The 26088-nt window shown below is 52.7% G+C and overlaps 1 protein-coding gene across 4 annotated transcripts in view; it reads left to right on the top strand.

Moving 5' to 3' along the window:
• The window catches only part of PLAGL1 (PLAG1 like zinc finger 1), a 57606-nt gene that overhangs the window by 29281 nt on the left and 2237 nt on the right, over positions 1–26088 (top strand). Inside the window, exon 2 of one of the 4 annotated variants that reach the window (XM_058307587.1) lies at positions 1120–1158. The exons of 1 other annotated variant lie outside the window; for it this stretch is intronic. In XM_058307587.1, coding sequence (XP_058163570.1) covers positions 1120–1158 — 39 coding nt within the window. Of the gene's footprint in view, positions 1–1119; positions 1159–18582; positions 25401–26088 lie in introns of those variants that run through there. 2 more of the 4 variants (XM_058307586.1, XM_058307585.1) reach the window with 2 other exon arrangements.

Genomic DNA, 26088 nt, shown 5'->3' with positions numbered 1-26088 from the left:
TCCTTGTGTTAGCGTGAAGTATTCCGCCATCAGCGCGTGTCTGCCCGGAACCGGATGGAATCGCGGGACCTGGTGCCATCCTCGCGCCCCCTGACGGCGCGCGTGGGCCACTCCCTGAGCTCCGCTGCCAGCTGGCCGTGAGTCCTGGGGGCTGAGTCCTGCTGCCCCCGGCGCTGAGGAGGAGGTGGCCGCATGTAAGACTGGGCAGCACGTGAGCGGAAGAGCGGGATGGCGTGGAGGCCCGGGGATGCCGGCAGCGCCCCTTGCCCGCTCACGCCCATGGGGCCTCTGCAGGGCGCCGTGCACGCTGTGGGCGCGAGGGGAGACCTCCCTGGGGACCTGCTCCTGACTGTAAAACCCATTTGTTCTTCAGGCAGGGGAGCGGACTTCTGTGCTCCCGGTTTGCATGTGGCCAGGTGGTCTCTTACACGCTCACTGTTCATGCACAGAGGCTACCATTTTATCATATCAGCGGGCAAGAAATTGGGCAGGAGAGGGAGGCGGTGGGGCAGGGGCAACGACAGCTCCCTGTGGCAATGGGGCCATGCTCTATCCTGACTCTGGCGGGCTCACGAGGCTACAGAGCTGATGACATTGTGTTGAACTAACATGCACACACGTGTGCTCACGTGTGCATCACCCCCATGTGCACGTGTATGCATACACCTCACACATGCACGTGTGTGCGTGCACATACACATGCCTGCACATACCACCCATGTGCACGCACACACCACCCACATGCACAGCCTACACTTTCCATCCACATGCGCGTGTACACACACCTACACACTCCACCCATGTGCACACACATGTACACACCCACCCCCACACAGCGACATGCCGCTCACATGCACACACACAGGTACAGTGACACTGGGGGAGCTTGAGTAAACCTGGTGGATTGTACCTGTGTCCATGTCCCAGCCCTGATGTTGCAAGGGTTTTACAAAATGTTGCATGTTACATTGGCAAAAACCAGGTAAAGGGTACCTGGGATCTCTGTTGTTTATCAAAACTGCGTGTAAATCTACGATTATGCCGAGACATTTTCAAACACAGAGTGGGTATGCAACTGCTATACAAAACTAATAAGTAATTTTTATTTTTGTTTTATAGACTGGTCCTGTCTGACTCCTACCCAAAGCCATTGCCTTTGTAAGTCTAAAAATGTTTTACTTTTTATCCCTCTTCTCAAAGCCTCATATTCTTTAACTATGTCCTGTACTCGTCCAGCAGGCCTGGAGCAAACATGGGTGCAAACCTTAGTGTGATTTTCTTAAATTACTTTAAGGTCTGTCGCACTCTTCCTGATACCCTCATGTGATAGACGGCCATTCTGAGGTCACCGGAACCCCAGGTTTGGATTAGGGACACACGTTGCCTTGGCGGGACTCCCTGCCGGGGCTGCAGCTCGTGATCTGCGCCCACCCTGTTCCTCAGCGCCGTTGTCGCCCGGAGCGGCCCGGCGGCAGGTGGAAGGCTGCAGGGGCGTGCTGGGAGAACACACTCAGGGTTCAGTTGCCGGGAAGACCTGGCCACCAGGACCGGGATTGGTGTGTTTTGTTCACACAGCAGCCCCAGCACTTACTCCAGTGCTGGAAGGCAGCTGCTCCCCGATACTTGTTGAAAGAAAACCGAGTGTTTAAAAAGAACAAGGTGTGAGCATGCCTTGGGATGCACAGTGATGGGGAAGTGGTGGGAAAAGGGTGTGTGCAGTAGTTGCCGATGACCATGTGCACATCCTCTCCTTGCCTCCTGACCACAGCACGGGGCAGCGGCATGCCGTGGTGGCCTTGGTGTCCTGTCCTGATGGCTCGTGGGCCAAGCCAGGCTGCCTGGAGCATTTCAAATATATAAATACCTGCTTTTTCTGACTGGAAGTGGCAATGAGAAGTGTTTCATATGTTGTAGTCATGGATTCTCTTGGCCATTTACTAAAGGCCACTGATTATACCTTTGGAGAGAACAGCTAGAAACAGCAGCTTTGTATAGTGGGGAAAGCATAGAAAGATTGAGAGGTGAGGAATTTTCTTGTTTGTCTGTTTTTTGTTATTATTATTGAAATAATGAAAATTCTCTAATAATGATTGAATTAATGAACACACACAGAAACACACAAAGATAAATTAAGCCATGCACTATGATATAAGAAAAGACTAATACAAGCATATGCTGTAACAACATAAAAAGGAAGAATAAATATCAACATCAGAACTCTGCATTCTCCAGATAGATACTACCCTACGCTCTCGCTACCTTTGGAACACAAAAACATTGACCATAAGCTAGGTCAGAATGACTTAATGCAAAAAGAGATAATTGGAACAGATACAGAGGAGAGTCAGGAAGTTTTGGGTGAATATTATATGAAATTCTACATAAATGGCTTTAAAATTCTCAGTGTAGAAGCAGCTAAAGAAGGTCGTTTTGACTGCGCTGGCCTGTTCCTTTAACTGATGAGCCCTTCCTGACACTTGTGCAACAGTTACTTCCATTCTGCTTAACTCCCACAGCTTAGAAGATTGGGAAAAACTCTTTAAGAGGATTAGTAGCCCACACTGCACCCTAAGAGTCAATGCAAAATTTTAAAAAATATTTACTATCAGGGATGAGAATAAAAGAAAAAATCCACAAATAAGATTTTTAAAAGATTTAATGTGACCAAAAGGCTTACTCCCAAGAATGCCAAGATGACTCAGTATTTGGTAATCTTATCATAATCTATATCACATCAGTAATTTTTTTAAAAACTTTGAGCTCAGAGTCCCATGGGACATTTAAAAACAGCACCCATTTCTTAAAATCTCTTAGGACTATTACTTCATTATTGTAGAACCAAATACTTGTTTTCAGCCACGAACACATCTTAGCAGCAAAAACTGACAAACATTTTATCAAAATCAAGACATGAAGCTTCTGACATATTGTAAGTTCTGGCCAATGCAATAAGACAGGAAAGATAAGTAAAAAGTGAAATTGTTAGAAGAGATAATATTAAATTTTTATAGGCATTACAATGACAGTGGTGATAGTCTTATGTATGATCCTAAAAATCAATTATAAAACTCTTAAGGCAATTCCATGAAGTAGGTAAAATGGCATACAATCAGTAGCAAAGCTTAAATAGTAGAAAGAAATCAAGAATAACTCAAAGAAGAAATGTTTTGTTTTCTAAATTTAGCATTTTTATCAGAAAGTAAATAATTTGAAGGAACCAAGGTATAATTTTTAGTACTTAGAGATAAGAAAAGTCAAGTGCTTAGACCCCAAGCTCAGCTGAATTTGGTCACTTGTAGGTTTTCCCTAATGACCCAATAAGGCAATTTAATACTGACATGAGGACTTTAATTCGTTTAATCATGATTAAAAATGAACTTAAATCTCAATCATTTATATATTCCAGGTTAGTTAAGCATATTTAGACCAGGTATTGCTGAGAGAAAAGCTGTGTTTGAAGTGTTTGCGTACAAGTTCTTTGGAGAAAAAGAGCAGGTCCTGATCCTTCTCGTTAATGATGCCTAGCGCCATTTTGTTACTGAGGATGCGGGACGTTCAGAATTCCGTTCCAGCAGCTGTAAGTCCGCAGACCTCCAGGTGGGGGACGCACGTGTGAGCCAGGTGTGGCTGGTCTGAATTCTGACAGTGGTGCCAGGAAGTCTGAGAGCAGGGGCAAGTCAGGGCCCTTTTCTTAGGCACAGTTTTGTCTTTCGTAGTGGAAGTAAATAGTTCCTTCAATAGGAACAGATCTGTGAGGCTTTCAAGGACCAGTTGAGGCGGGAGTCCTGGCTGTTGGTGGCCTTGAGAAGTCACTTCCTGAACTAGGATTCTGAACTGGCTTTTTTCTGCTCAGTGGTATAGGCTTGACTCCTAGGGAAAGGTTATTTTAAAATACCCCTTATAGAGAGGACAGTCTATTTTATTCTTTAACTACTACATAGAAAATTGGGGGAAATTAAGTATTTTTGTAGAAGAGGTGACGTCAAGGAGACATGGGCTGCTCTGTGCTGTGACTGCAGACGAGTTACTTCTGAGTTTTTGAGAGTACAGAGTCAATCCCTGTCCCACAGAGTGTCGTTATGATGAAATGAGGTTGCGTAGACTTGTCAGCACTGCTGGTGAACACAAAGCCCTAATACCAATGTGAGGGGTTGGGACTGCGTACTGAGGAGATTCCCACTTCCAGCCAGGAACAGAGACTGGATTTACTCTCTTGCCTAAAAGAGCTAAAGAACTTAAAAGGCATGAGACAATGGTTTTCAGACATTGGACAGAAGATAGCACAAGACTGAGCTCCGAGGACAGGAAAACTCGCGAGGTGAGCCCTACGGTTTCCTAGGCCATCGCGCAAGGTGGGGCGCCCAGATAGCCCAGGGAGCTCCCTGGACCGAGAGGCAGAACTAGGGATTTAGGGAGACTGAAGCAGCTAGGATTTGCAGGTCAGAGTGCCAGGAAGGAGGGGACCCCAGAGGTTTCCCTGGGAGTCTTCAGCTGAGCATGGGTTAGTGCCTGCATGTCAGAAAAGTACTCAAGGCTGGAAAAAGAACCACGGGAAAGGAAAAATGTAGAACAATCTTCAGAGCTCATGTGGGGCTCGGAAGAGCTTGTGTTCCCATCGTTTAGGGTGGAACAGCCTTGTAACACAAAGGGTATTGTGTAGAGCACTCAGGCATTTATTTTCTCAGTAGTGAGGTAAAACTAACTCTAGACTAAAGGCTGTGCTGATCCTTGAAAAAAATCTTAAAAGCAAATCTATAAAGGGTCAGTTGGTAAATATTTTAGGTTTTGTGGGCCATGTAGTTTCTGTCGCAACTACTCACCTCTGATGCATATTGTGTGAAAGCAGCCATGGGGAACAGAGGTGAACAGGGGTGGCTTGTTCCAATAAAAGTTAATTTATGAAAATAAGCAGCAGGCCAGATTTTCTGTAATTTAAGGAATCAAACTATTTCCAATAGCTTATCCCAGAGCAAAGCTCAAAAATATTTAAAGAAACACGAAATACCCGGTGCCAGTGCACAATGCCTTGCATTTGACCAGAGGCCTTTTCAGATGTACAGAAGCTGAAAGCATTCATCACCAGTAGATCCACACTGTGAGAAGTGTTCAAGGAAGTGCTCCAGGAGGAAGGAAAGTGGTGCGGATGAAAATAAAGAGTGCCAGAAGTGCCACCCGGATAAGTGCAGATGACATTCTTCTTATGAAAGTCTTTCAAAAAAGAGAATTGTTTAAACAGTGGGCAATGTTTACAATATGTAAAAAGGTTATGACAGTAGTACAAGGTCAGGAGAAGAAAAATAGAAATATACTATCTTTAAATTTTTATCCTATACATGAAAGTGGAATAATATTCCTTTAAGATAAACTGTGATAAGTTAAAGATGTAACTATAAACCCTAAAGCAACTACTAAAATAAGAAAAAATAAAGCAAAATGGATGAAATCAGAAAAAAAAAATCAGAAAAAATTATCCAATCAATATAAAAGGAGAAATGGAACTGAACAGGTAGGACAAGTAGAAAACAAATAGCTAAATACTAGGTTTCAACCTAACAATAAAAATACACATTAGATGTGAATGATCTAAGTACCCTAAAGGGCTATCAGTTTAAATTTTTAAAAGAACTAAGACCTAGCTATAGTCTACCTTTAAGAAATGCTCTTCATTATAAAGATTCAAATAGGTTATAAGTAATAGGGCGAATAAAGATATGCAATGCTAGCATTAATTTTTTTAAAAGCTGGAGTGGTGATATTCATATAAGAAAGTAGAATTTAGAGGTAAGCATTATTATGAGAGATAAATAGACTCATTTCATAATGATAAAGTGATCAGTTCATCAACATTAATCTTAAATGTTTATGTACCTAACAATAGAGCTTCAATATACACAAAGCAAAACTGATAGAACTGAAAGGAACAATAGACAAATCCACAATTATAGTCATATTTCAGCACTCAACTCTGATTAGTTGATAGATTAAGTAGTCAGAAAATCAGTAAGCCTTAAGCAGTACTGTCAACTAGCTGGATCTAACTGGTGTTGGTAGAACAGGCTACCCAACAATGGAGGAATACTTATTCCTTTTAAGGGCATGCACCCAGAGCATTTTTAAACATAGACCATAGTTGTAATATAAAGTCTAATTTAAAATAATTGAAATTGTGTAAGGAATGCTCACTGACCACAGAGGAATTAAATTAAAAATCAGTAACATAAAGGTATTGAAAAAAAAATATTTTGTATCTAAGCAGCACGCTTTCAGAGGCATATTCTGGGCCACAAAACACACATTAGAAAATTAAGGAAAAGAAATCATACAAAGTATATTTTAAGACCACAGTGTAATTACACTAGAAATCAATAACAGGTAGCTGGAAAATTTTCAAATATTTGGAAATTAAACACATACTCCTAAACAACCCATGATCAAATAGTATATCTGAAGAAAAATTAAAATATTTTTAACTAAATGAAAATGAAAATTCAACTTATAGAAATGTGTAGGATATAGCTTCCACAGTGCTCTGAGGGAAATTTACAACATTAAATGCATGTATTAGAAAAGATGACAGACCTAATATCAATAACCCAAATTTCCACCTTAGAAAACTAGGAGAAATAATTGCAGTAATTAAAGTAAAAGAAATATTAATAATATTGAGCAGAAGTCAACAAAATTGAGAACAGGAAATAATAAAGAATATCAGTGAAACCAAAAGTTGGGTCTTTGAAAAGAAAAATAAAATGATTAGCATATATCAAGCCAGTTAATTAAGAAAAAGAGAGAGGACACAAATTACCAATATCAGAAATGAGAGAGGAATTGCCCACCGATCCCAGGGACATTGCAGGGCCTGTAAGGGAATACTACAGATAACTGTGTGCCCACAATTGGATAACTTAGATGAAATGGACCAGTTCCCTGAAAGACCCTGCAAACACCAAAACTTACTCAAAAAGAAACAGATAACCTGAACAGCCTTATGTGTTAGTCAGCCAAAGGGGTGCTGCTGCAAAGTACCAGAACTCTGTTTGCTTTTATAAAGGATATTTATTTGGGGGTAAAAAGCTTACAGTTAAAAGGCCTGTTTTAACCAACCAAAGGGGTGCTGATGCAAAATACCAGAAGTGGGTTGCTTTTTATAAAGGGTATTTGTTTGGGGTAGGAGCTTACAGATACCAGGCCATAAAGCATAAGTTACTTCCCTCACCAAAGTCTATTTTCACACGTTGGAGCAAGATGGCTGCCGACGTCTGCGAGGGTTCAGGCCCCCTGGGTTCCTCCCTTCCAGGGTCTTGCTTCTCTCTGGGTTCAGGGTTCCTCTCTTCCCAGGGCTTGCTTCTTCCTGGGCTTAGGGTTCCTCTCTTCCTGGGGCTGGCTTCTGTTTCCTCTGTGATCTTACTTCCTGGGGCTCCAGTTTAAGGCTTCAGCATCAAACTCCAACATCAAAAACCCCTCACCTCTGTTCTTCGCCATGCCTTTTATCTGTTGAGAGCCCACCCACCAAGGGGTGGGGCCTCAACACCCTAATGACGTGGCCCAATCAAAGCCCTAATCATAACTCAATCATGCCCAGGTACAGACCAGATTTAAACATAATCCAATACCTGTTTTTGGAATTCATAACCATATCAAACTGCTACAAGGTCCTAAAGAGTCCGCCTCCAGGTTGAGTTCTCACCCACAGTCACTTGGCACATGTTGAAGCAAGATGGCGGGTGATGTCTGCGAGGGTTCAGCCTTCTTCCTCTTGAGGCTCTGTGGTCCCAGCTTCTTCCTACATCAGCTGTAGTCTGGCTTAAGGCTCATCTCTCCGGGCTTCTCAGCTGCTCTGCACTCTTCACAAGGTCACCTGTAAACTATCAAGTGAATGGCTCATCTGTCCCCGGGCTCCAGCATCAAAACCAAGTTCTCTCCTCTGCCGTGTCTTTTTCTATGTATCTACTTCTCTGTGTCTCTTTGATTGAGTGTCCATTTATATAGCCCACAAAGGGGGTGGGGACTCAAACTGAGTTATACCCTACTGACATGGTCAAATCAAAGCCCTAAGCTTAACATACTTTAATCAAAGCCATCTCAGCTGAATCTAATGCCATAAAAGGGTATCACACCCAGAGGAATAGACCAGTTAACAAATACATTCTCTCTTTTGGGATTCATAAATAATCTCAAACTGCCCCACCCTTTATCAAAGAAATTAAATTCATAGTAAAAGCCTTTCAGAAAAGAAGGCCCACATGGTTCATTTAAATTCCACCACATAACTAATGGGGCAAAAACAAATCAAAAGGGAAATTAGAAGTATTTTGGGCTGAATGAAAATGAAAACGTTATTCCCAAATGACTATGATGCAGCTATAACAGTGCTTAGAGGGAAATTGATAGTACTAAGTGCCATTAGGAAAGGAAGGTCTAATTGACTCCATGTAAAAGTTGTCATTCTTCAGATGTTTGAATATCTTCCATTGAAAAACCATGTTTCTTTCAATTAGGAATGGTGATTAAAAAAAGGCAAGCCTTGGTTCTTCGAAGGAAAGTAACAACCTGCCAGGATTCCCCAGCTAAATAGGCTGAGTAAGACACATGCCGTAAGGTTTCCTTAAGGGTTCTTTCCAATTCTTAATTGCTGAGATAAATGATAGTGAAGAAAAACAATAATTCTCAGTGATAGCCTGGCTCTAGGTTAACATGCACATTTAAAATGATGTGATATGTAGCATGTAAAATGATGTAATATGTAATATTAGAATGAACAGTAATTTTTAAAATCGCAGAACTGTAGAATTAGGAGCATTTAGTTAAATAATGGTGTCCTTAATTCCTGCTTCTTCAGTAGGCATCACAGAGTTGGAAGAAATAAAAATGAAAAGCAGTCAAGGATAATTAGATCATTGGATTCCATACTTAAGATTCAGAGAAACAGTCTACCATGCCACCAGCCATTGATAGGGTGTTACAGAAGCTGAGGCAAGGGTGAAAAAGCAGGTTGGCTGGCTGCCACCGGCAGTCTTACTCTGTGCTAGGAAGTTCATTTGTTTTCTCCCATGAATAGGGGAGGGTCAAATGAATTAAGACACGTATTCTTTGAAGAGTACAAAGCACTGCGTATATGCGGCAAATAAGATGGCTCAGCCTGTTTCTCTCCCCTTTGACTCCAGGCTGCCACTTTCTTCCCAGCCACCAAAACATTTCTACTTAAGATGGCGAAATCTGAAGTAGTAAAGCGGAATTGCACTGAAAACCACATTGCTGCTTTACAGCAAGCAAGGATTTGCCTCAGTTAGCTTCTTTAGACCATTCGGTTAGTGTTTCTGTTTTGTAGAGCAGCTTCTTTATCTTTTGTGGGTTTGATCTTGGTTCATTAGTTGGTCCCGTCAAATCCTAGCTTGAGTGTGGAAGATTTCAGCACCAGAGGGGATCATGCAATCCAGGGGCAGAGAGTTAAATTTTATGACCTTTTATTGGCGAGGAAGCATTTTCCCCTTTTGATGAGTTTTCTATTGGTTTCGTTTTCACCCTCGGTGGTAATAGCTGCCCCTTGCTGGGCAGTTGTCAGGAGTGGAGGCTGGTCGCGCTCTTTGTGGAAGCCATCTGGCCCGGTCGTCCACGCACCTGTCAGAGAAGGAGCCTCGTCCCTGGGTGAGGGCTGAGGGAGCCCCGGTCCTGCCAGCGTGGCCGGCACAGTTACTGCGAGGTGCCACCAGCCCTGCAGCTGGGCTCTGAGCAGGGTCCCCACCCACAGGCCCTCCCTCTCCAGAAGGAAGCGGTGCAGCCCGGGCCTGGAAGGGGTGGTGGTCGTCCTTACTGGGTCTAGTTATGGCGAGAGCCTTGGCCGTTAAGTCCACAGTTCAGAGTAGCTACGGCAAACAGAAACAGAGTGGGATTTGGGAACAAAGTACTTGAATGTCAAGTTTGGACCCTGTGACTTGGGCAAGTCAGTTTACCCCTCTTCAGCCTCTTTTCAAAAACAGAAATCCATAAAACCACTGACCTCAGGTGATGGTGGTGAAGATCAAATTGATGTTTCCTTTAAGTGCTACATGAATGCTTCTGAAAGATTGGTCAGGTGGATTGCGGAGTGTGTTTGGACAATTGACATTAGTCTTTAAGTAGTATATATTCTGAACGTTTTTTTCCAAAATTATTTGATTATAGGATCCTAGTGAGTTTCCAGAGACTCTCTATTGAATTACAGACCCTCTATTACAAAAAGAGTTTCTGTTGACCAGATGCCCTTTTTTTTTTTCCAGTGAGGTGAGGGGTTTGGGGGATTACTTCCCTGTCCCTTGTAAAGGAATCCTGGACAGATGCTTTGGTCCCCCTTTAGGAAGAGCAGGGAGACAGGGTAGGCGTGACCCTCGGTGCACAGTGGGCCTGCAGTGAGCGCGTGAGGGTCCCAGTTTGGCTCACACAGTGCCTACCGGCAGGCTTGCTTTCTGTGCAGTTTAGACTTTTGTCCTTTCTAAGTCCATTCTCTCCTAACTGGAGGATAAGTAGATGTCTCTTCTCCTAGGGGCCGCTCAGCAGCCTGTCCAAGTGGCGCCCTTGGGTTCCAGGTGCATGGGCAGGAAGCGGTGGCCAGGAGGTCCTTGGTGGCCCCCCGGCGGCCCCTCCGTCAGCACTGACACTCGTGCGATGGGCAGCGTGGGAAGGTTGCACTCCTGCCTCTCAGCAGTGTGGCTGCATCAAGGAATGAGTTCTCCATACCTTTTGTTCCAGGGTGGTTTATATTTTTTTTGGTTTAGGAATTTTGAGACTTCACCCACTTATTCCCATGTTTGCTTAGGATTAGTGATGAAGATGGAACGGAAAACAATAAAATAAGTGCATTTTGTTCGGGGCATTGGCGAGGCAGCATCAGAGAGGCATTTCAGAATTCAAAGGCGATTTTGGAAGCCTTTACTGTATTCGTTCCGTGCAGTAACTGATGGGAATACCCCCATCCCTTCATGTTCCCTCCGTCCCTCTCCCCCCGGCCCACGCACTCGAAGACCAGTGGCCGCACGGAGACCGACGGCCCTGTGGAACGTGGATGCCCAGCTCCTTCTGTGTTTGTCTTGTTCCCGTATTTGTTTTGCAAACAGTGTTTATGCAAACGCACTGTCCTTGGGGTTGTGCCTGCACTGGTGAGCACCCTCAGGAAAGCCCGAGAAGCTCCACCCTGTCCCCATCCTGCTGGGGCTGGGAGGGCAAGAATCGACTTTCCAGCAGGCTTGGGACAGTGACACGGAGGAAGTGGCCCCTGGGATTGCTGGATGGAGGAAGGCGGGGCAGGGTGCCAGCCGAGTTTGTCTCTGGAATGCCGGGGTGCATTGAGGCGAGCAGGCCCCGGAGTGGGGGCTTCCCTGGTGCCTGCACCCACCACCCCCAAACTCGGCGTGATGGCTTGCGTTGTCAGGGTTAGCGCTCAACTGTCCCCGGAACGTGGGAAACGGATGACCGTGGATCCGTCCCTGAGGTGGTCTGCATGGCCCCCTCTCCCGTGCTGGGCAGGGCCTCCTGGGCGCTTTGATCTGTTTGTTGCAGCTGCTCCCTGGGAAGCTGAAATCAATGCCTGCTGTCCCGAGCCGTGCATGGCCTGTGCCGGGAATTCAGGGCTTCAGCGCAGTGACAGCTGAAAGGGGGCACGGGGACGGGCCTCGTGAAAACCAGGCAGGGGGAGAATTCGACCTCGGTTTAGCACAGCAGAGTTGGGAGATCCGGCCCCAGGAGAAGAGTTCCCGTGCTCTCCTGGGCCTGGCCGGTGTGGGGCCAACAGTGGGGGTTTTGTCACCGCTGCGTCACAAGTAGGAATACGGCATGTGCGAGAAAGAGCGCTGAGTAGAAGTTGATTCAACACCCCATGCTTTTTTAGACACAGAAGTAGAGAAAGACAAGTATCATCTATGATAGAATCAGCCAATTCTTTTGATTTTTTTTTTCCTTTAAGAAGGAAAAAAAGACTAAAAGGCAAGTGAGGTTTACAGCTAGCCCTATTGGTATCATATGCCAGTTCCATAGAATGTTCCATTCATTTGTTTCAAAACATCCCTGAGCGTGGGCCTCAGGTCCGCCCGCGCTGCGCCCCGCCATTTGGGGCCGTTGTACTGCGTGGGATGTTACAAGAGCCGCTTTCGTCTTTCACGTTAATGTCCTTGGGATACTATACCTGGGAGTCCGTGTCCCACGCGAATGCAGGGGTTCCTAGACTGGGCTGCACCTGAAATCCTAGATCTTCAAATCAGCCCTTACTTTTCAGGACATGGTGAGGAAAAGGGCCAGGGTTTGTCCCAAGGAAACTCAACTCCCTCCTCCCACCGCTCGCTCACTTGCAGGTTTCCCAGGAAGGATTTGTGGCCGCCCCCTCGGCCCAGCCCCCTCTGCACCCTCGGATGCAGCCCCTGGCCCCGGGCGTGCTCTGGGAGGGGGCAGGGAAGTCGGTGCGCCCTCCTGTTTCCGCTCGCCCGCGCTGCAGCGACAGTGGCGATGGGCCTGGCTCCCTGCCTGGCACTTGCAGTGGAAACGCTCTTCCAGGTCTCGGCGGCAAATCCAAATTTCAGACGCGCCCAGTGGCTGCTGCTGCTTCCGACCGGTGCCGTGACTTTCCCAACACTGCTCTGATGGGCAGCTGCCCCCAGCCTCTGGGGAGCGGGCAGAGGCGGGTGACCCGCTCCTGATCAGACCCAGGTGCTGGCTTCTGGAATCTTCTTGTCCTAAAGATAAGTCTCAACAGAATGGCCACATTTTTGCTCTTGGACAAGGAAAACTTTTAATTCGGGGCCTCGGAGGGTCCGCTTGTCCATGTTTGGTGGTTGGAGCGGCTCCAGCTTCTGTTACGTGACGGGACGTCAGATGACATGACAAGATGTCCTTCCTCGGGTGTATCTTCAGCCAGGTGTCCTGCAGTGGTGCTCCGAGCCCTGCTCCAAGGGCGCGCCATGCTCCGTGTGGACAGCGGGAGGGACACTGAGCCTGGGGGGCCATGATGACCTCACTGCACTCAGTGTCTGAGCTCAACTCAAGCTACAACCGGTTTCCTTTTAAACCAGAGTGTTACGTGGGAAACAGGTGTCAACATTCCTTGGGAAAATAACATCTTAAAATCATAATGGAATATCTTACAAAATGTGTATTGGGGGAGGGGAGTAGGTGAGCTCCCAGAGGCAGGAACTCTTACTGTGATTTTAAATTTTTATTACCAGGATGATTTTTAAGGCCATCTGTCTGGATTTCTGTTTGGGGTAAAGGTGCAGCTGAAGTTTAGAGCCAGGTTTACACGCGTGCGCGCTGTGGTCGGAGTCGTGGGGACCGGGCTTTCAAGGGATGGTTCAGAGGCGGACTAGGTGGGCTGCGGCTCCACTCGAGCGTTCTGGGAGCTGTGGTGACTTGGCTCCTGTGTGGGACGTGCCCCACGCGCGTGGCTGAGGAAGTGGAGGCACAGCACTTCCCACCCTCCGGCGTCGAGACGTGGTTCCTGTGACGTCTGCCAGAGCGGGCAGGGGCGAGGGCGGGGGCGGGAGGTGAGCCCCCTGCTCCCGTGCTGCGTGGCCGCCCGCGCCAGGGAGGCTGCGGTGAGGTGCGCTCCGGCCGTGCTGGCCACGTGGCCCGCAGCAGGCCGCGGCTCAGGCCTGAGAACTGCCCGGAAGCCCAGGCGGACTCCAGCGGCTGGTCCGGCCGCCGCCCGTCAGGGCTCCCGGGTCCCCTGTTAGGCGTGTGTTCTCTGTAGAAGCAGACTTTTGGGTGCTCCCTCTCGGGAGCCCCACTAAGCGCCACGGCCTTAGCGCAGCGCGGTCCGGCCCCTTACCCAGCCCGCACGGAGGGGCTGCGCCGCAGGCGCCTGGCGGTTAGCGCACCTGCCGCCCCGCGGCCTCGTCCTGCGTGACGAGCCTCCGAGCCTCGTCCTTCACGCCGCTAGATGAACGAGGCGGCCGGTTTCACGGCGTGTTTGTAGTCATTACTTCAGGGGACAGCTTTCAGGGGAAAGTCCGACTCGGCTCACACCTAAATGAATAGACCTAGCCCTAGTAGCTTCAAATCCCAAAGGCTTGACTATTAAAGATGACACAGTCGGCCTTCCCGGGACTGCCCCGGAGGAGACGTGGCTTCTGCCTGGCGCTCACGCATCCGCCAGCGCACAGGTGTGTGCGCAGGTGAGGGTGTGAGCGCCAGGTGGTCTTGCCTGCTATCTTATTTATTGATTTTTTTATACTTTTTAAATTAAAGTTAATAGATCACAAAGAATGTTACATTTAAAAACATTTAAAAAAAAGATATGCGCATATACCCGGTTCCCCACCCCCCACCCCCCACCCCATCATTTTTGTAAATTGTATTTTTTTGAAGATATATACATCACACAAAAAAGTTACATTAAAAAATACAAGAGGTTCCCATACACCCTTCACCCCCCCCAACCCACTCCTCCCACACCAACAACCTCCCCCATCATTGCGGCACACTCATCGTGCTCAGTGAACACATTTTGGGGCACTGCTACACCACACAGATAATAGTTTGCCCTGTAGTTCACACTCTCCCCCAGTACATTCAGTAGGTTAATGCAGGATATGTAATGTCCAGCATCTGACCCTGCAATATCATTTAGGACAACTCAAAGTCCTGAAAATGCCCCCACATCACATCTCTTCTTCCCTCTCCCTGCCCTCAGCAACTCCCGTGGCCACTTTCTCCACATCAGTGATACAATTTTTTCCATTACTAGTCAGAATAGTTCTATAGTAGAATACCAGTAAGTTGACTCTAATCCATATTTTATTACTCCATCCTGAGGACCCTGGGATGGTGATGTCCACTCCCCCTCTATATTGAGGGGGTGCTTAGATTCCACATGGATGCTGGATGCAATTCTCCTTGCAGTTGCAGGCACTCTAGGCTCCCTGGTGTGGTGGTTGACCTTCTTCACCTCCCTGTTAGCTGGCTGGAGTAAGTCCATTAAACCAGAGGGTAGGAGCTGCAGGTCTGCTGAGGCTTAGGGCCTGGCTATCACATGGACAGTCCAGAGACCCAGGTCCCCTGAGCATACACCAAACCTCAGTGCCAACCTCAGGTCCAGTAAAAGTAACAGGAGAGTCTTGTGAACAAAGATCACATCTGAGACAAAATCTCCTTTTGATTTTAAAAAGAAGTTTTTAAATTGTTTTATCTACAAAAGAATCATACACAGATACTTAGAAAAATGGTAGGTGTTATCCCGCATTTAGAATAAAATGTTTCATATGTTGTAATTCCAGGCCTTTAACTCGTATGTCTAAAACATACTTGAGGTGATGCTTAATTTGCATGTTTATCCAGATTTCCTAAAATTGTACAATAGCTATGTCACCAAATGGAAGTTCGTGGTCAACCTATACATAAGAAGTTTTTATTTCTTATTCCCCATCATGCATTTGTTTTAACCACCTATTTCAAGATAAGATCCTTAATTTCAGCCCTCAGTTTCTCTGCGATCATTTTTGTGGCCTTTTGCCCCACAACAGGGTGGTTCTCTGTTGACCGCTCCCCTCCGTCCCCCACGAGCAGCCCTCGCTCGCGCTGCGGCCTCGGGGACGAGCTTTGCTCACCGTCGCCCTTGGTCCCCGCCGGGGATTGAGTCCCTTCCGCCTCAGAAGACGCCGGCAGTGTGATCTGCCTCCCTTGGGCGTGTGGACCATTGGTGACGAGAACTGAGGAGACCTTCTCAGCTGAGGCGTGGTGCATTCATCAAAGGGATCATCACGGTCCTTGTAGGTGAGGCCAAGGTGGCCAGGCCGGGCCTCAGCTCGTGGGGTGGAGGGCCTTGTAAGGCAGAGGAAATCCAGGCACAGTAGAGGAGGCCACAGCGGAGCGCGAAGACGCCTGCCACGGGCGCGGCAGGGACACCCGCTATGGGCCTAGCCCTGCTGGCAGCGCTGGGCACCACAGCTGGGGGTGCCGCATGTTGACGTCCCGCCCCCAGGACTTCCTGTCGTTTCAACCAGCAGTGGCCGCAGCAGCCCCGGCCGACTGGGCCCCTTTTTTTTGGCAAAAGGTCCTTGCCTTTGATAGTATGCATTTTCTATTCTGATCACCATAGTAAGTTTTCTTATATTTGTTTTGCACCTGGATTTTTATCTCCCAAGCCTCTCACTGCCTAAATCCCTTCTGAGTTTGCTGCCTGCTCTTGCCTCTGAGGTCTAGAAGCGCCGTCCAGACCCCAGGTGGGTGGCTAGAGGGAGGCGACTTCTACAGGTGTGTGGGGTTTAAACTCCACGTTTCCAAGTGATGCTAACGGGATCTCGTCCCCTCCCTACTAACACCTTTAAAAGGAAGCGTTTGGTGGGACCCAGAAACGCCGGAGCCGCCTGATGACCCTGCGGGGACCAGGCGCCTTCCTCCTGGTTTTCTCCGGTTAAAGTCGGTGCTGTCCTTACTTGTGCAGCAAATAATGCATCACTCCGCAGCAGCTGAGGAAGGTTCCAAGTACACAGTCTTCACTAATCGAAAGCGTGCAAATAACCAAGAGGGGTTTCTTTCACAAGCACACGCTGGGATCCGAGGCCGCCGAGAGGCCGGGCCGCGGCTCAGGTGTGACGGGCAGCATCTCCCCTGGCCGAGCGGGTCCCCGGACGCCTGCCCCGGAGGACCTTAGCGGAGCGTCTCATCTGGAAGAAGCCCCACGTGGCTGCTAGCGGGGCAACAGGGAAGCGCTTTCTGCACGTTCGCCGCGCTCCGTTGTGCAAAGCGGTCCACAGCCGCGCCTCGCAGCCTTGTCAGGAGCCCCTGGGGGCCCCGGGGCTGTTGGGGCGCCTCCATGCCGTGGCCTGGGAATCTGCGGTTTTCAGGTTTCCCTGCTGCTGCTGAGGCGCAGGCTGGGAGCCCTGTGAGCTGCTTTTGTCGGGGATGAAGCCCCGCTCGCGCTTCCTGACCCTCCATTCAGCTCGTTTCCGGCTCTGCTGCCCTGGAGGTTTGCATGCCTGCTCTGAGACATTTTAATGCTGTTGGTTTAGAAAGAACACGTTTCCTGTGAGGACTGTTTTGAATGTTTTATGTAAACAATTTCCTACTCTCCCTTTTCTGGTGCAGAAGGTGGGGAGAACTTGAGAGTTTTTCCAGGCCAGTTGCAGGTAGGACAAAGGACATGGCCTGCACAGAAGGGCCTTCACTGGGCACGCTGGATGGCCCTGAAAATCTAAGCATCAACCCCGTGAGCTTTATCCCAACTTTCAAGTACTCAGAAGATCAAAATATTTAAGACTTCAGCCATGTTAAAAATAAGGAGTGATGGACTTGTCGAGCGAATACTACAGGACTGCAGAGTTTAAAGTGGGTGGCTGTGGTCTGCTAGGATGCACGGAGAAGCCGCGGAACACATCCTGTTCCTCTCTGCGCCGCCGTGCCTGTGTGCTCGGGGTGCTTCTCCTGCCCCTCCCAGGACTGGGAACTCTCCCTGGGCTCTGGGCGCCAGGCAGTGACTCCCTAACGTGGGCTCCCACCAGGCGTGTTTGTTAATAATTGCTCAGAAGCAGAATTGGGGGAGGACGCAGACGTGGTCCTCGTGGCTAAAAAGTGTGTCCGCCTCAAACTGCGAATTCTCTTCTGGAAGAACAGGTGCCTGTTTGTCCATGTATCAGAATCTGCATTTTAGGGAATCAGAGTATCAGAATCTGCAATCGGAGGATTCAGTGAGCCGCCTTCAGACCCCTCTGTCCCCGCCTACGGCCCCAGGAGCACCTGCAGAGCGTGTGCCCTCGGCCAGCTCAGCCGTCACGGAGCTGCTGGGCGCCCGGACCATGCGGAGCTCGTGCCCGCGAGGAGGCGTGAGGGTGGGCGCCCCTCGGGGCACGTGTTGACGTGCCAGCAGAGGAAGCTGCCGGTCACATGCCAGCTGTCCCGAGGAAGCCAGCTCCGTGTCCGGGGCTTTATTTGGAAATCAGGCAGGAATGGCGATTGCTGAAGTGTGCAGGACACGCAGGTGTCCGGCTGGGAGGGGGCGTGGAGTCGGGGCCCCGGCCCTGCTGCAGCGCCCAGTAGGCCCCTTGCCGCAGCAGCAGGCTGCCCGGGGCCTCCTCGCCGAGCGGGTGCCGGGGGACAAAGGACCCCGTCCTCTGAGCTGCGGCTTTCTCGCCCGGTGGGTGGGGCTGAGGCTGCCCATCCGCCTGTGTCACCGGTCAGGAGATGACAATCACTAGAAAAATGAGTTTGGGAGGCCTTTTTGAGCTCCGTAGAAACTGAATACTGTTTTACTAAATATTCTAAGATTGCTGCAAGTATTTTGGTTTACTGACCACGAAACTGTAATGCCTTTCAACAGAGCCCACACGTCTACGGGGGCGAGACAGGCAGTGGCGTCCTGGTTAGGCGCGGGGGCGCTCGCATCTTCTGGTGTCGGAAGCTTCTGGCACGTGTCTGCCATGGTGGGACAGAGAGGGGTGGCTGATGCGGCGGGCGGTGTTGGACTAGACGCTCGAGGGGCCGGCCGAGTAGGGTGGGCAGGGGACGGCCAGCAAGGGGGAGGGCGTGGCGCCGGGCGCGGGAGGCTTGCAGGTGCATGGCGGCCAACGGGTGCGCCGGCCGGGTCTGAACCCGCCAGAGCCCTCACTGCCGCCCGGGGGAGAGCAAAGGCTGGGGGGCCCAGCTGGCGGCGTCCCTCCACTCTCCCGCTCCCCTGCTGCTCCCTGTCCCTTAGAAACGCGGGGCAGTAGCTCCAGCAGCACCCTGCCCTTTCCCTCCCCGACAGAAACCTGGCAAAACGTTTATTGATTTAAAAAGGAAAGGAAGCCCAGCGTCGCCTTGCAGGAGCAGCGGCGCTTCCCAGTTCTAGGAAGGGTGTCTTCGTGAACTGTGCGCTCTGGATTTATGGGAAGGGACAGGCGGAGTCCAGGGAGCGGCCTCAGGCTCTGCGCAGGAAGTGCTCGCCCCGAGGCCTGCAGGCCGCACACAAGGGCGGCGAGGGCACTGCGTTTCACTTCTCCCCGCAGTGTGGGTGCTGCCAGCTGGAGAAACCCACCCACCGGGGCCCAGAGGCGGGCCCCAGGGTTCTTACTGACCGCAGGTGTTCCTTACCTGGCCCAGATCCCAACCTTCTCTTGGTTACATCCTGCAGGTGGCATCCTCAGTGATCTCGGAACAGAAGTGTCTAGATGAATGTAGTCAACTTTGATATTTCTGCAGCTTAAAAAAAAATCTTCATCTGTTCTCTTTTACCTTGTTCTTCTTTGTGAGAAATCACAGTCTGTTGGTACGATTCTGAGAATAATCCAGCAGCTCTGGGAAGGTCTGGGCTCTCCTTGACCTTTTCCTCTTCCGTATATAATTTAGATTACCTTGATGTGTTCCACAAAGAACCTTGTTGACTTTTGATGAGAACATCATGGAATAAATGTGTGTGAGAACTCCCCACTTACAATAATTCTTTCTATATTTTACCTACTCATGAAACCTGGTGTATTTCTTCTTTTATTTAGGTCTTTCTTAATGTCTTTCAAATGGTTTTATAATTCTTTCAATAAATATTTTATAGAACTTTTTAGATTTGTTTCTCATTATTTAGATTTATTTCTCATTATTTGTTTTGTGGCTAATATATATGGAGTTTTCAATTACATTTCTGTGTCCTGATATTTAGAAATGGGGCTGATGTTGTATTTTGATTTTTATAACTGAGAACCTTGCCAAACTTCTTAGTTCAGATCTGTTGTGGATTTTTTGGGGTGTTCTGTCAGCCATCCATGAAAGATGTATACCATTCCGATTTTCCCACTTCTCTTGACCGCCTGTTGTGTGTCCCTGACTTAGACAGTTCCGACGTGTTGACTAGAAGCAGTGGTAACAGACATCTTATCTTGGACCTGACATGCTGGCAGCGGGCTGCTGTCACCACAGGCAGGGGCCTGCTGTTGGGTTCTGGTCATCGCTGTTTCTTAGCCCTGGCCTCTAGCGTCCTGGCCCAGTGATGGCCCTGTCCCTTCTTCGTTGTGAAACTACTACGTGCCAGGCACATAGTAGGTGCTGTAGTCGACAGGAGTCCCTGCTCTCGTGGCGCTTCAGTTCTGCGGTAGGGGGCAGATGAGCAGGGGGTTCTGGGTAGTTCTAAGACAGCAGGGCCACGTCAGCGCCACGGGGCGGGGTGGTCAGGAACGAGCCCTCGTGGGACCTGAGAAGGGGGAACAGCCGTGGACACCTGTGGGCAGTTTTCTGGGGAGTGGCAAGCGCGAGACCCCAGGCTGGGAAGCAGCGAGACCCTGAGGGTTAGCAACTCCCCGTGGGACGGCGCAGCTTGTGCTGACGGCGCCTGCTGTTTTTGCGTGTTCCCTCAACTAGTCCTGAGGCTCGAGGAGCCTGACCCAGAGGCGAGTTACCGGGTGAAATGGTGTGGCCGGGCGGGTGGGCGGCGGCTGTTGTGTACTCTGCCGTCTTTAAGTTTCACACTACTGGGTCCTTTTTTCAAATTGTATAGCTCGAGCGTAGATCTGATGTTCTAGAGCTGTAGTCGAATCAGCAGGTGCCTTTCTCATTTACATTCTCTGATTATTAAATAATTCACTTTGGCTTTCTCGCCTGTGTTAGGCTTCATCTGTCACGACATAGTTCAGTCACGGTTCAAAATTAAGCCCCACGAGGTGACTTCTGAGTCTAGGGCGAGGAGCCTGGCTGTCCCCAGGCAGCGCCGGGGGCCATGTGGCAGAGAGGGGCAGCGGCGGCCGCCTCTCCAGCAGGACAGGCAGTGGAAGCTTCCACCCAGGAGGAGCGGGAGATGGCCGCAGGCACTGGCTGGACGGCCCTGCAGGACGGTTGGCCCCCCATGCAGCACCCGCTTCCCGAGGCCACCCTGGTTTGCGGTGACCCTTTAGTGTCCCCACGGCTACCGCGGGCCCTGGCATCTCGCCCGCAGAGCCCCCACCCCGCCCCGTGGAAGAGGAGCCCGTGCCAGGGCAGGGGAGCAGCAAGAGTTTGCCGGGACGAGGGGCCGGAGGGCATTCCAGGCAGCACGGGCAGGAGAGCAGGGTGCTCGGGGCAGGCAGCAGTGGGCGGGCGTGGCCTGGCCGTCCTGGGCACGGGGGGAGAGGGCTGTGGCAGTGAGCGGGCGTGGGCCGGGGACCCAGCACGTCTCTCCCCGGTGACAGGCCATGCGGGTCTCGGTGACATCGGTCTCCATGATCACGGGCAAGGCTGAGGGGTGGCTGAGACCCTGCAGGCCCTCGGTGGGCCCTGGCCTGCTGGATCCGCGCCTGTCTGGACTCGTGCCGGCTCCTTACTGCTGGGGGTTCAGAGGAACCTGAGATCCAGCCTTCTGTTTAATTTTGTTTTTTATTTTTAAAATTTATTTCTCTCCCCTTCCCCCCACCCCATTGTCTGCTCTGTGTCCATTCGCTGTGCGTTCTTCTGCATCTGCTTGCATTGCCAGGCAGCACCAGGAAACTGTGTCTCCCTTGGTTGCGTCATCTTGCTGCGTCAGCTCTCCGTGTGTGCGGCGCCATTCCTGGGCAGGCTGCACTTTCTTTCGCGCTGGGTGGCTCTCCTTACGGGTGCACTCCTTGTGCGTGGGGCTCCCCTACGCGGGGGACACCCCTGTGTGGCACGGCACTCCTTGTGTGCATCAGCACTGCACATGGGCCAGCTCCACACGGGTCACGGAGGCCCGGGGTTTGAACCCTGGACCTCCCATGTGGTAGGCAGACGCCCTCTCCATTGAGCCAAATCCACTTCCCTCTTGCGTTTAATTAAAACATGGTGACTGAGACCCAGAACGCGTGATCCCCAAACGGCAGTCGTTGGCACCTTTGTGACGTCGGCTGAATCGGCATCCTGGAGGGATTCTCTCGTTTTCCCTCCAAGTCTGCGTCACCTCACCCAGCTGGACCTTGGGCTCCCTGGAGAACCCGAGGGGCGCTGGGCCCCTAACCCCAGAAGGGGCTTGCACGTGGCACCTCATCTCGGAGCACTCCCAGCGGCCCCGGCGCGCCCTGCGTGGTCCCCCGGCTGCTCGTCTGGCCCGGCCGTGCAGTGAGGGCTCGCGGGGTCTGTGTCTCCACCCACGGCCGTGCCGGCCCCCGCACACATCTCTTCACCCAGGAGACGGGAGGGGCCCACCGCAGTGTCACACCCGCTCGTGGGCATCGGAAGACGGTGCCGGCGGCCCCTGCCTCGCCTTCAGAGACGGGGCCTGCACGGAAGCTCCCGCCAGCCCGCTCCCCGCCTGGTGGCCACGTTTCCTGAGCAGAAGAGAAAACGGACCTCGCCGGGGGCTCCTGTAACGCCGGCGACCGCCCGTTCACTGAGAGCAGCCCGGGGTTTGGCGTTCGAGCGCGGGGCCTGCGCGGGACTGACGCGTCCAAGGAGGCCCACGGCGGGCCGAGCCGCGCCCTGCGCGTGTGTGAAGACCAAAGATGGAAACTGCGCCGCATCTCTGAGGAAAGGGGCCTCGGTGGAGTGTCCTGGGGACCGGGGGACGGGACGGGAGCTGGGGCTGACTTGGGGCACGCCTGTCGAGCTCCTCGGCCGGGACGCCACGCGCCTGCCCGGGGCTTCCTGCGGCCGCCTCGCCAACATGCCTTGTTCCAGGCCCAGCCCCTCTGGCTCCAAAATAATCGGCAGGACCGGCAGAGCGGATGGCTCGGCCTTCCCTGGCACCCGGCGACCCGTGTCACTCCCGCAGTGTTCCTAGTCGGGGGTTGAAGACCCTGCCCCGCATGGTCTGGGGGAGACGCGCTCTTCCGGGGTGACAGGGGAGACTTGGCCGTGCTCAGGGCACCCGGGCGGGCGGCTCTCGAGGCCCAGGACGTCCCGGTGGGACCGTGGCAGCTTGCCAGATAATACGGAGAAGGAATCGAAAGTTGATGTGGCAAGAAGGCGCTTCAGGTTCCAGCCGGAGACTCGAGTCAGCAGCCAACGGCCAGTGCAGGCCAAGAGGGGTGTGAGCCGTCGTAGGGACCCACACGGCTTCTTTTAAAGACCACCACCAGCTGAGCTTAACCTGCGGCCACCAAGAATTCAGTCTGCCGGGACAGGCCATGTTATTTTAACCACGGTCACCCCAAGAAAACAAGGCAGCTGTTTGCGTTAAAGGTCCACATTTGTGCTATACGCAGTTAAGTGTTAGAACCGTGAATTTGGGTTCATCGTTAAGACAGACTTGCTGAAGAAAATGAGAGAACGTTTACCGTCTTGTAATTCTGCCCAGCACCTGAGTGCCAGTTTTGCACTTCTGTTGGGCTAGGCATATTTAACACGCAAAACTAAAACCCAGCAGGAGAGGGCTTTGGGAGGACGTGCACGAGCTAACTGGTGTGCAGCGTTTGAGACACTTTCCTCTTCTGGGGGTCTGGGCCAGTTCGGGGGGGCAAAGTTGGAGGGAAGGAAGCCTGAGCTCGTCTGGCACAGCGCCATCACCACTGGCGGACCCTGAGGTCTGCGGAAGAAGCGGCTGCAAAGCTGTCCTGGGAAATCTCAGTCAGGCTGAGGGGCAGTCGGCTCCTGCGGAAACCTTACCTTCTCCTTCCGACTCCCGGCGTGTGAGGACGCAGCTGCTGAGGAACGGCGCAGGCCTCTTCCCTGCCGCCGCGTGGGAGCGGGGCTGCCGGCCGCTGGCTCCAGGCACGTGCAAGGCTGCTGGTGTGTTCTGTGTATGGAAAGAACCCGTGGTCTCTTCGGTCATGTCCACAGCTGAGTCAGCTGCAGCCATGTGCCACGGGGCAGCAGTGGCATCTACCTTGCAACCCCAGAGCCTCCCGGGAGCTGCTGTTGGCTCAGTATGTTTTAGCTCCCAGGGCCCTTTCAGAGTCCTCCTGTTTCAGGGATGGCCGCCGGCTACTCTGACAGAGCAGGTGGGTATGACCGAGAGGACCCCGGGACCTGCCAGCCGGGGGGCGAGCTGCAGCTTGGGCTTGTCCAAGAGCAAGTGATGGGTCTGCAGAAATCCCCCGGCCGCGGAGCCAGCCCACCTGTGTCCGAGGGCAAGCCTGGCCGGCCCCGGTTTCCTGCTATCGCCGTCACAGGAAGTTCTGTCGGACGGTGCGGCTGCCCACTCACAAAGCGACGTGGAGGGAGTGGGCTCACCAGGAGAAGCTGGAGCTGGTGTGCAGGGTGGCGGGGGGGGGGACAGCCCCCCAGCCCTGCAGTGGCCAGCGCCACCGAGCCAGCCACACGCCATGTCCCGGCTGCAGGACTGGGAGCCGGGACCTGGGGCATTTCTACATGGGGGCTATTTGGTGATGATGGACTCAAGTGTGACAACAGCTCAAGACCTGGCAGCAAAACTCGGCCAAACAGGATGTGGCTCCCGGGACAGGCTTCTGAACATGGCCCAGTGTTGGGGGGGCCTCAGTGTCGGCCCAGGAGCGCCTTGGAATGGGGGACGGGGCTTCGGGCAGAGGAGCGGCCTGCGGCCAGGCTCCCCCACACCCGGGTGAGGGTCTGCACGGAATCCCCAGGCCAGGGGATGCTCCACGGAGGCAGGAGGAGGGTGCCGGGCGCACGGGGAGCTCTGAGCGACCCTAGAGGCGTGCGGGAGGGGAAGGACCGCAGACACCCCAGCCTGCGCCGTCGGGAAAGGCACGCGCAGCTGCTTGAACTGTTGCCGGTCAACCCTGGGGCCACCGTCTGGCTTTCGGGGCTGCTCTGGTGAGAAAGGAAGTGGGATGGCGGGTGCTGCGCGGTGAAGAAGCACCCTGGAGCCCTGGCAGTGGCGGAGCCTCGACGCCAAGGTCCGGGCTATGGGCACCCGGCAGGCTGGCCCGTTGGCAGAGGCCAGCTGGGCTGGAGGCGCTGCCTGAGCGCGTGGCTGCGCCCCAGTGCCTCCCTGGACACGCATGTCCACTAGCGGGGAGAGGAGGTGACAGTGCGGTCCCGGGCAGGCGGGCGCGGGGCGGTGGCGTGGACCCAGCTGCCCCAGCCTGCTGTGGGTGCCCTTGTGTCCCCCGGCATCAGAACAGGTCGCACATGCAGACCTCTCTCTCGCCCCACTACCCACGTGCCCACGGCCCCCGAGCTCGCGGTCCGCCCAGGGGACAGCGGGCCGGGCTGGCTGCGTGTCCCCCTGCGGGCGGGCGGGCACTGCGTGGCCCCTCGGAACCTCTCCTCTTCCCGCAGGCAGGCTGGTGACGGGCGGCCCTGCCGCCGTGATGCTCGCCGCCCCGCCACCCCTGGAAGCTCATCAGGGCCCGAGGCCACCCGTGAAGGGGGCACAGGAGCTGGCAGCTCGTGGGGCCTAAGGTGGCCTCGTGGGATGCGGCCGCCCGCCCGCGCCCCGCTGGCCGCGCTGCTGGCCGCCTGGCCCCGCGCCTGAGCCGCCGCCCGTGGCCCGCCGCCCCGTGGCCCGCCGCCCCGCGGCCGCTGGAGAAGGTCGCCATGTACGCCTGCTCCTACGCCCGGGAGCGGCCCTACCAGTGCCCGCAGCCCGGCTGTGGCAAGGCCTTCGCGTCCAGATACAAGCTCATGAGGTGAGGGGCCGGCGTGCCCGGAGCCGCCTGCGCGGCCCTCGTGGTGGCGCCGTCGGGCCTGGCCAGGCCTCGAGCGCCCGCGGACCACGGCTGGAGTGGCTGGGCCGTGGCAGCGGTGCTGTCCACCGGGACCTGGGCAGGTGACTGTAGGGGATGGTGGAGGTCAGTGTGGGGAGGCCTCAGGCCGCCTCCCCAGGGGCCCAGTCACTTGGAAGGGACCAGGTGGAGATGACCGCAGCCCAACGAGGGTGCTGGAAGGAGGCCGCGGGCGCCAGAGGCAGGGCGAGGCCGGGGGCCCAGGCCGCAGCCAGCGTGGCCCCTGCAGAAGTCAGGCCACATGGCAGGTGTCACTGGGCGCTCGGCAGGACACGCCGGGTCCCCTTGGAGCCGCCAGCCCACCTCCCGCCTACACTGCCCGCTTGCCCCCGTGGCCTCACACACTGCCCCCGGCGCTGGGCAGGGCAGGGAGGAGGCTTTGCCCGCTTTCTGAGGAAGCCACTCTTTGGTTCAGGCTAGCTCTTGGGACTTGGGGCCGGGTTCCACGCTGGCTCCCAGTCACCCTTCGGCTCCCAGTGTGGGGGAGGGCGTGGGCTGCTCTGGCTTCGAGGAGCTGGCCTAGGGAGACCCTCGCCCTCCTAGAGGGTGGGGTGGGCACGTTTCTTTGTGCTGTGGGGGCTGTGCACTTAAG

This window comes from Dasypus novemcinctus, chromosome 11, assembly GCF_030445035.2.
Source record: "Dasypus novemcinctus isolate mDasNov1 chromosome 11, mDasNov1.1.hap2, whole genome shotgun sequence".
Taxonomy (NCBI): Eukaryota; Metazoa; Chordata; class Mammalia; order Cingulata; family Dasypodidae; genus Dasypus; species Dasypus novemcinctus.
The sequence above is the reverse complement of the archived record's forward strand: the minus strand, read 5'-3'. Positions and strand labels throughout refer to the sequence as shown.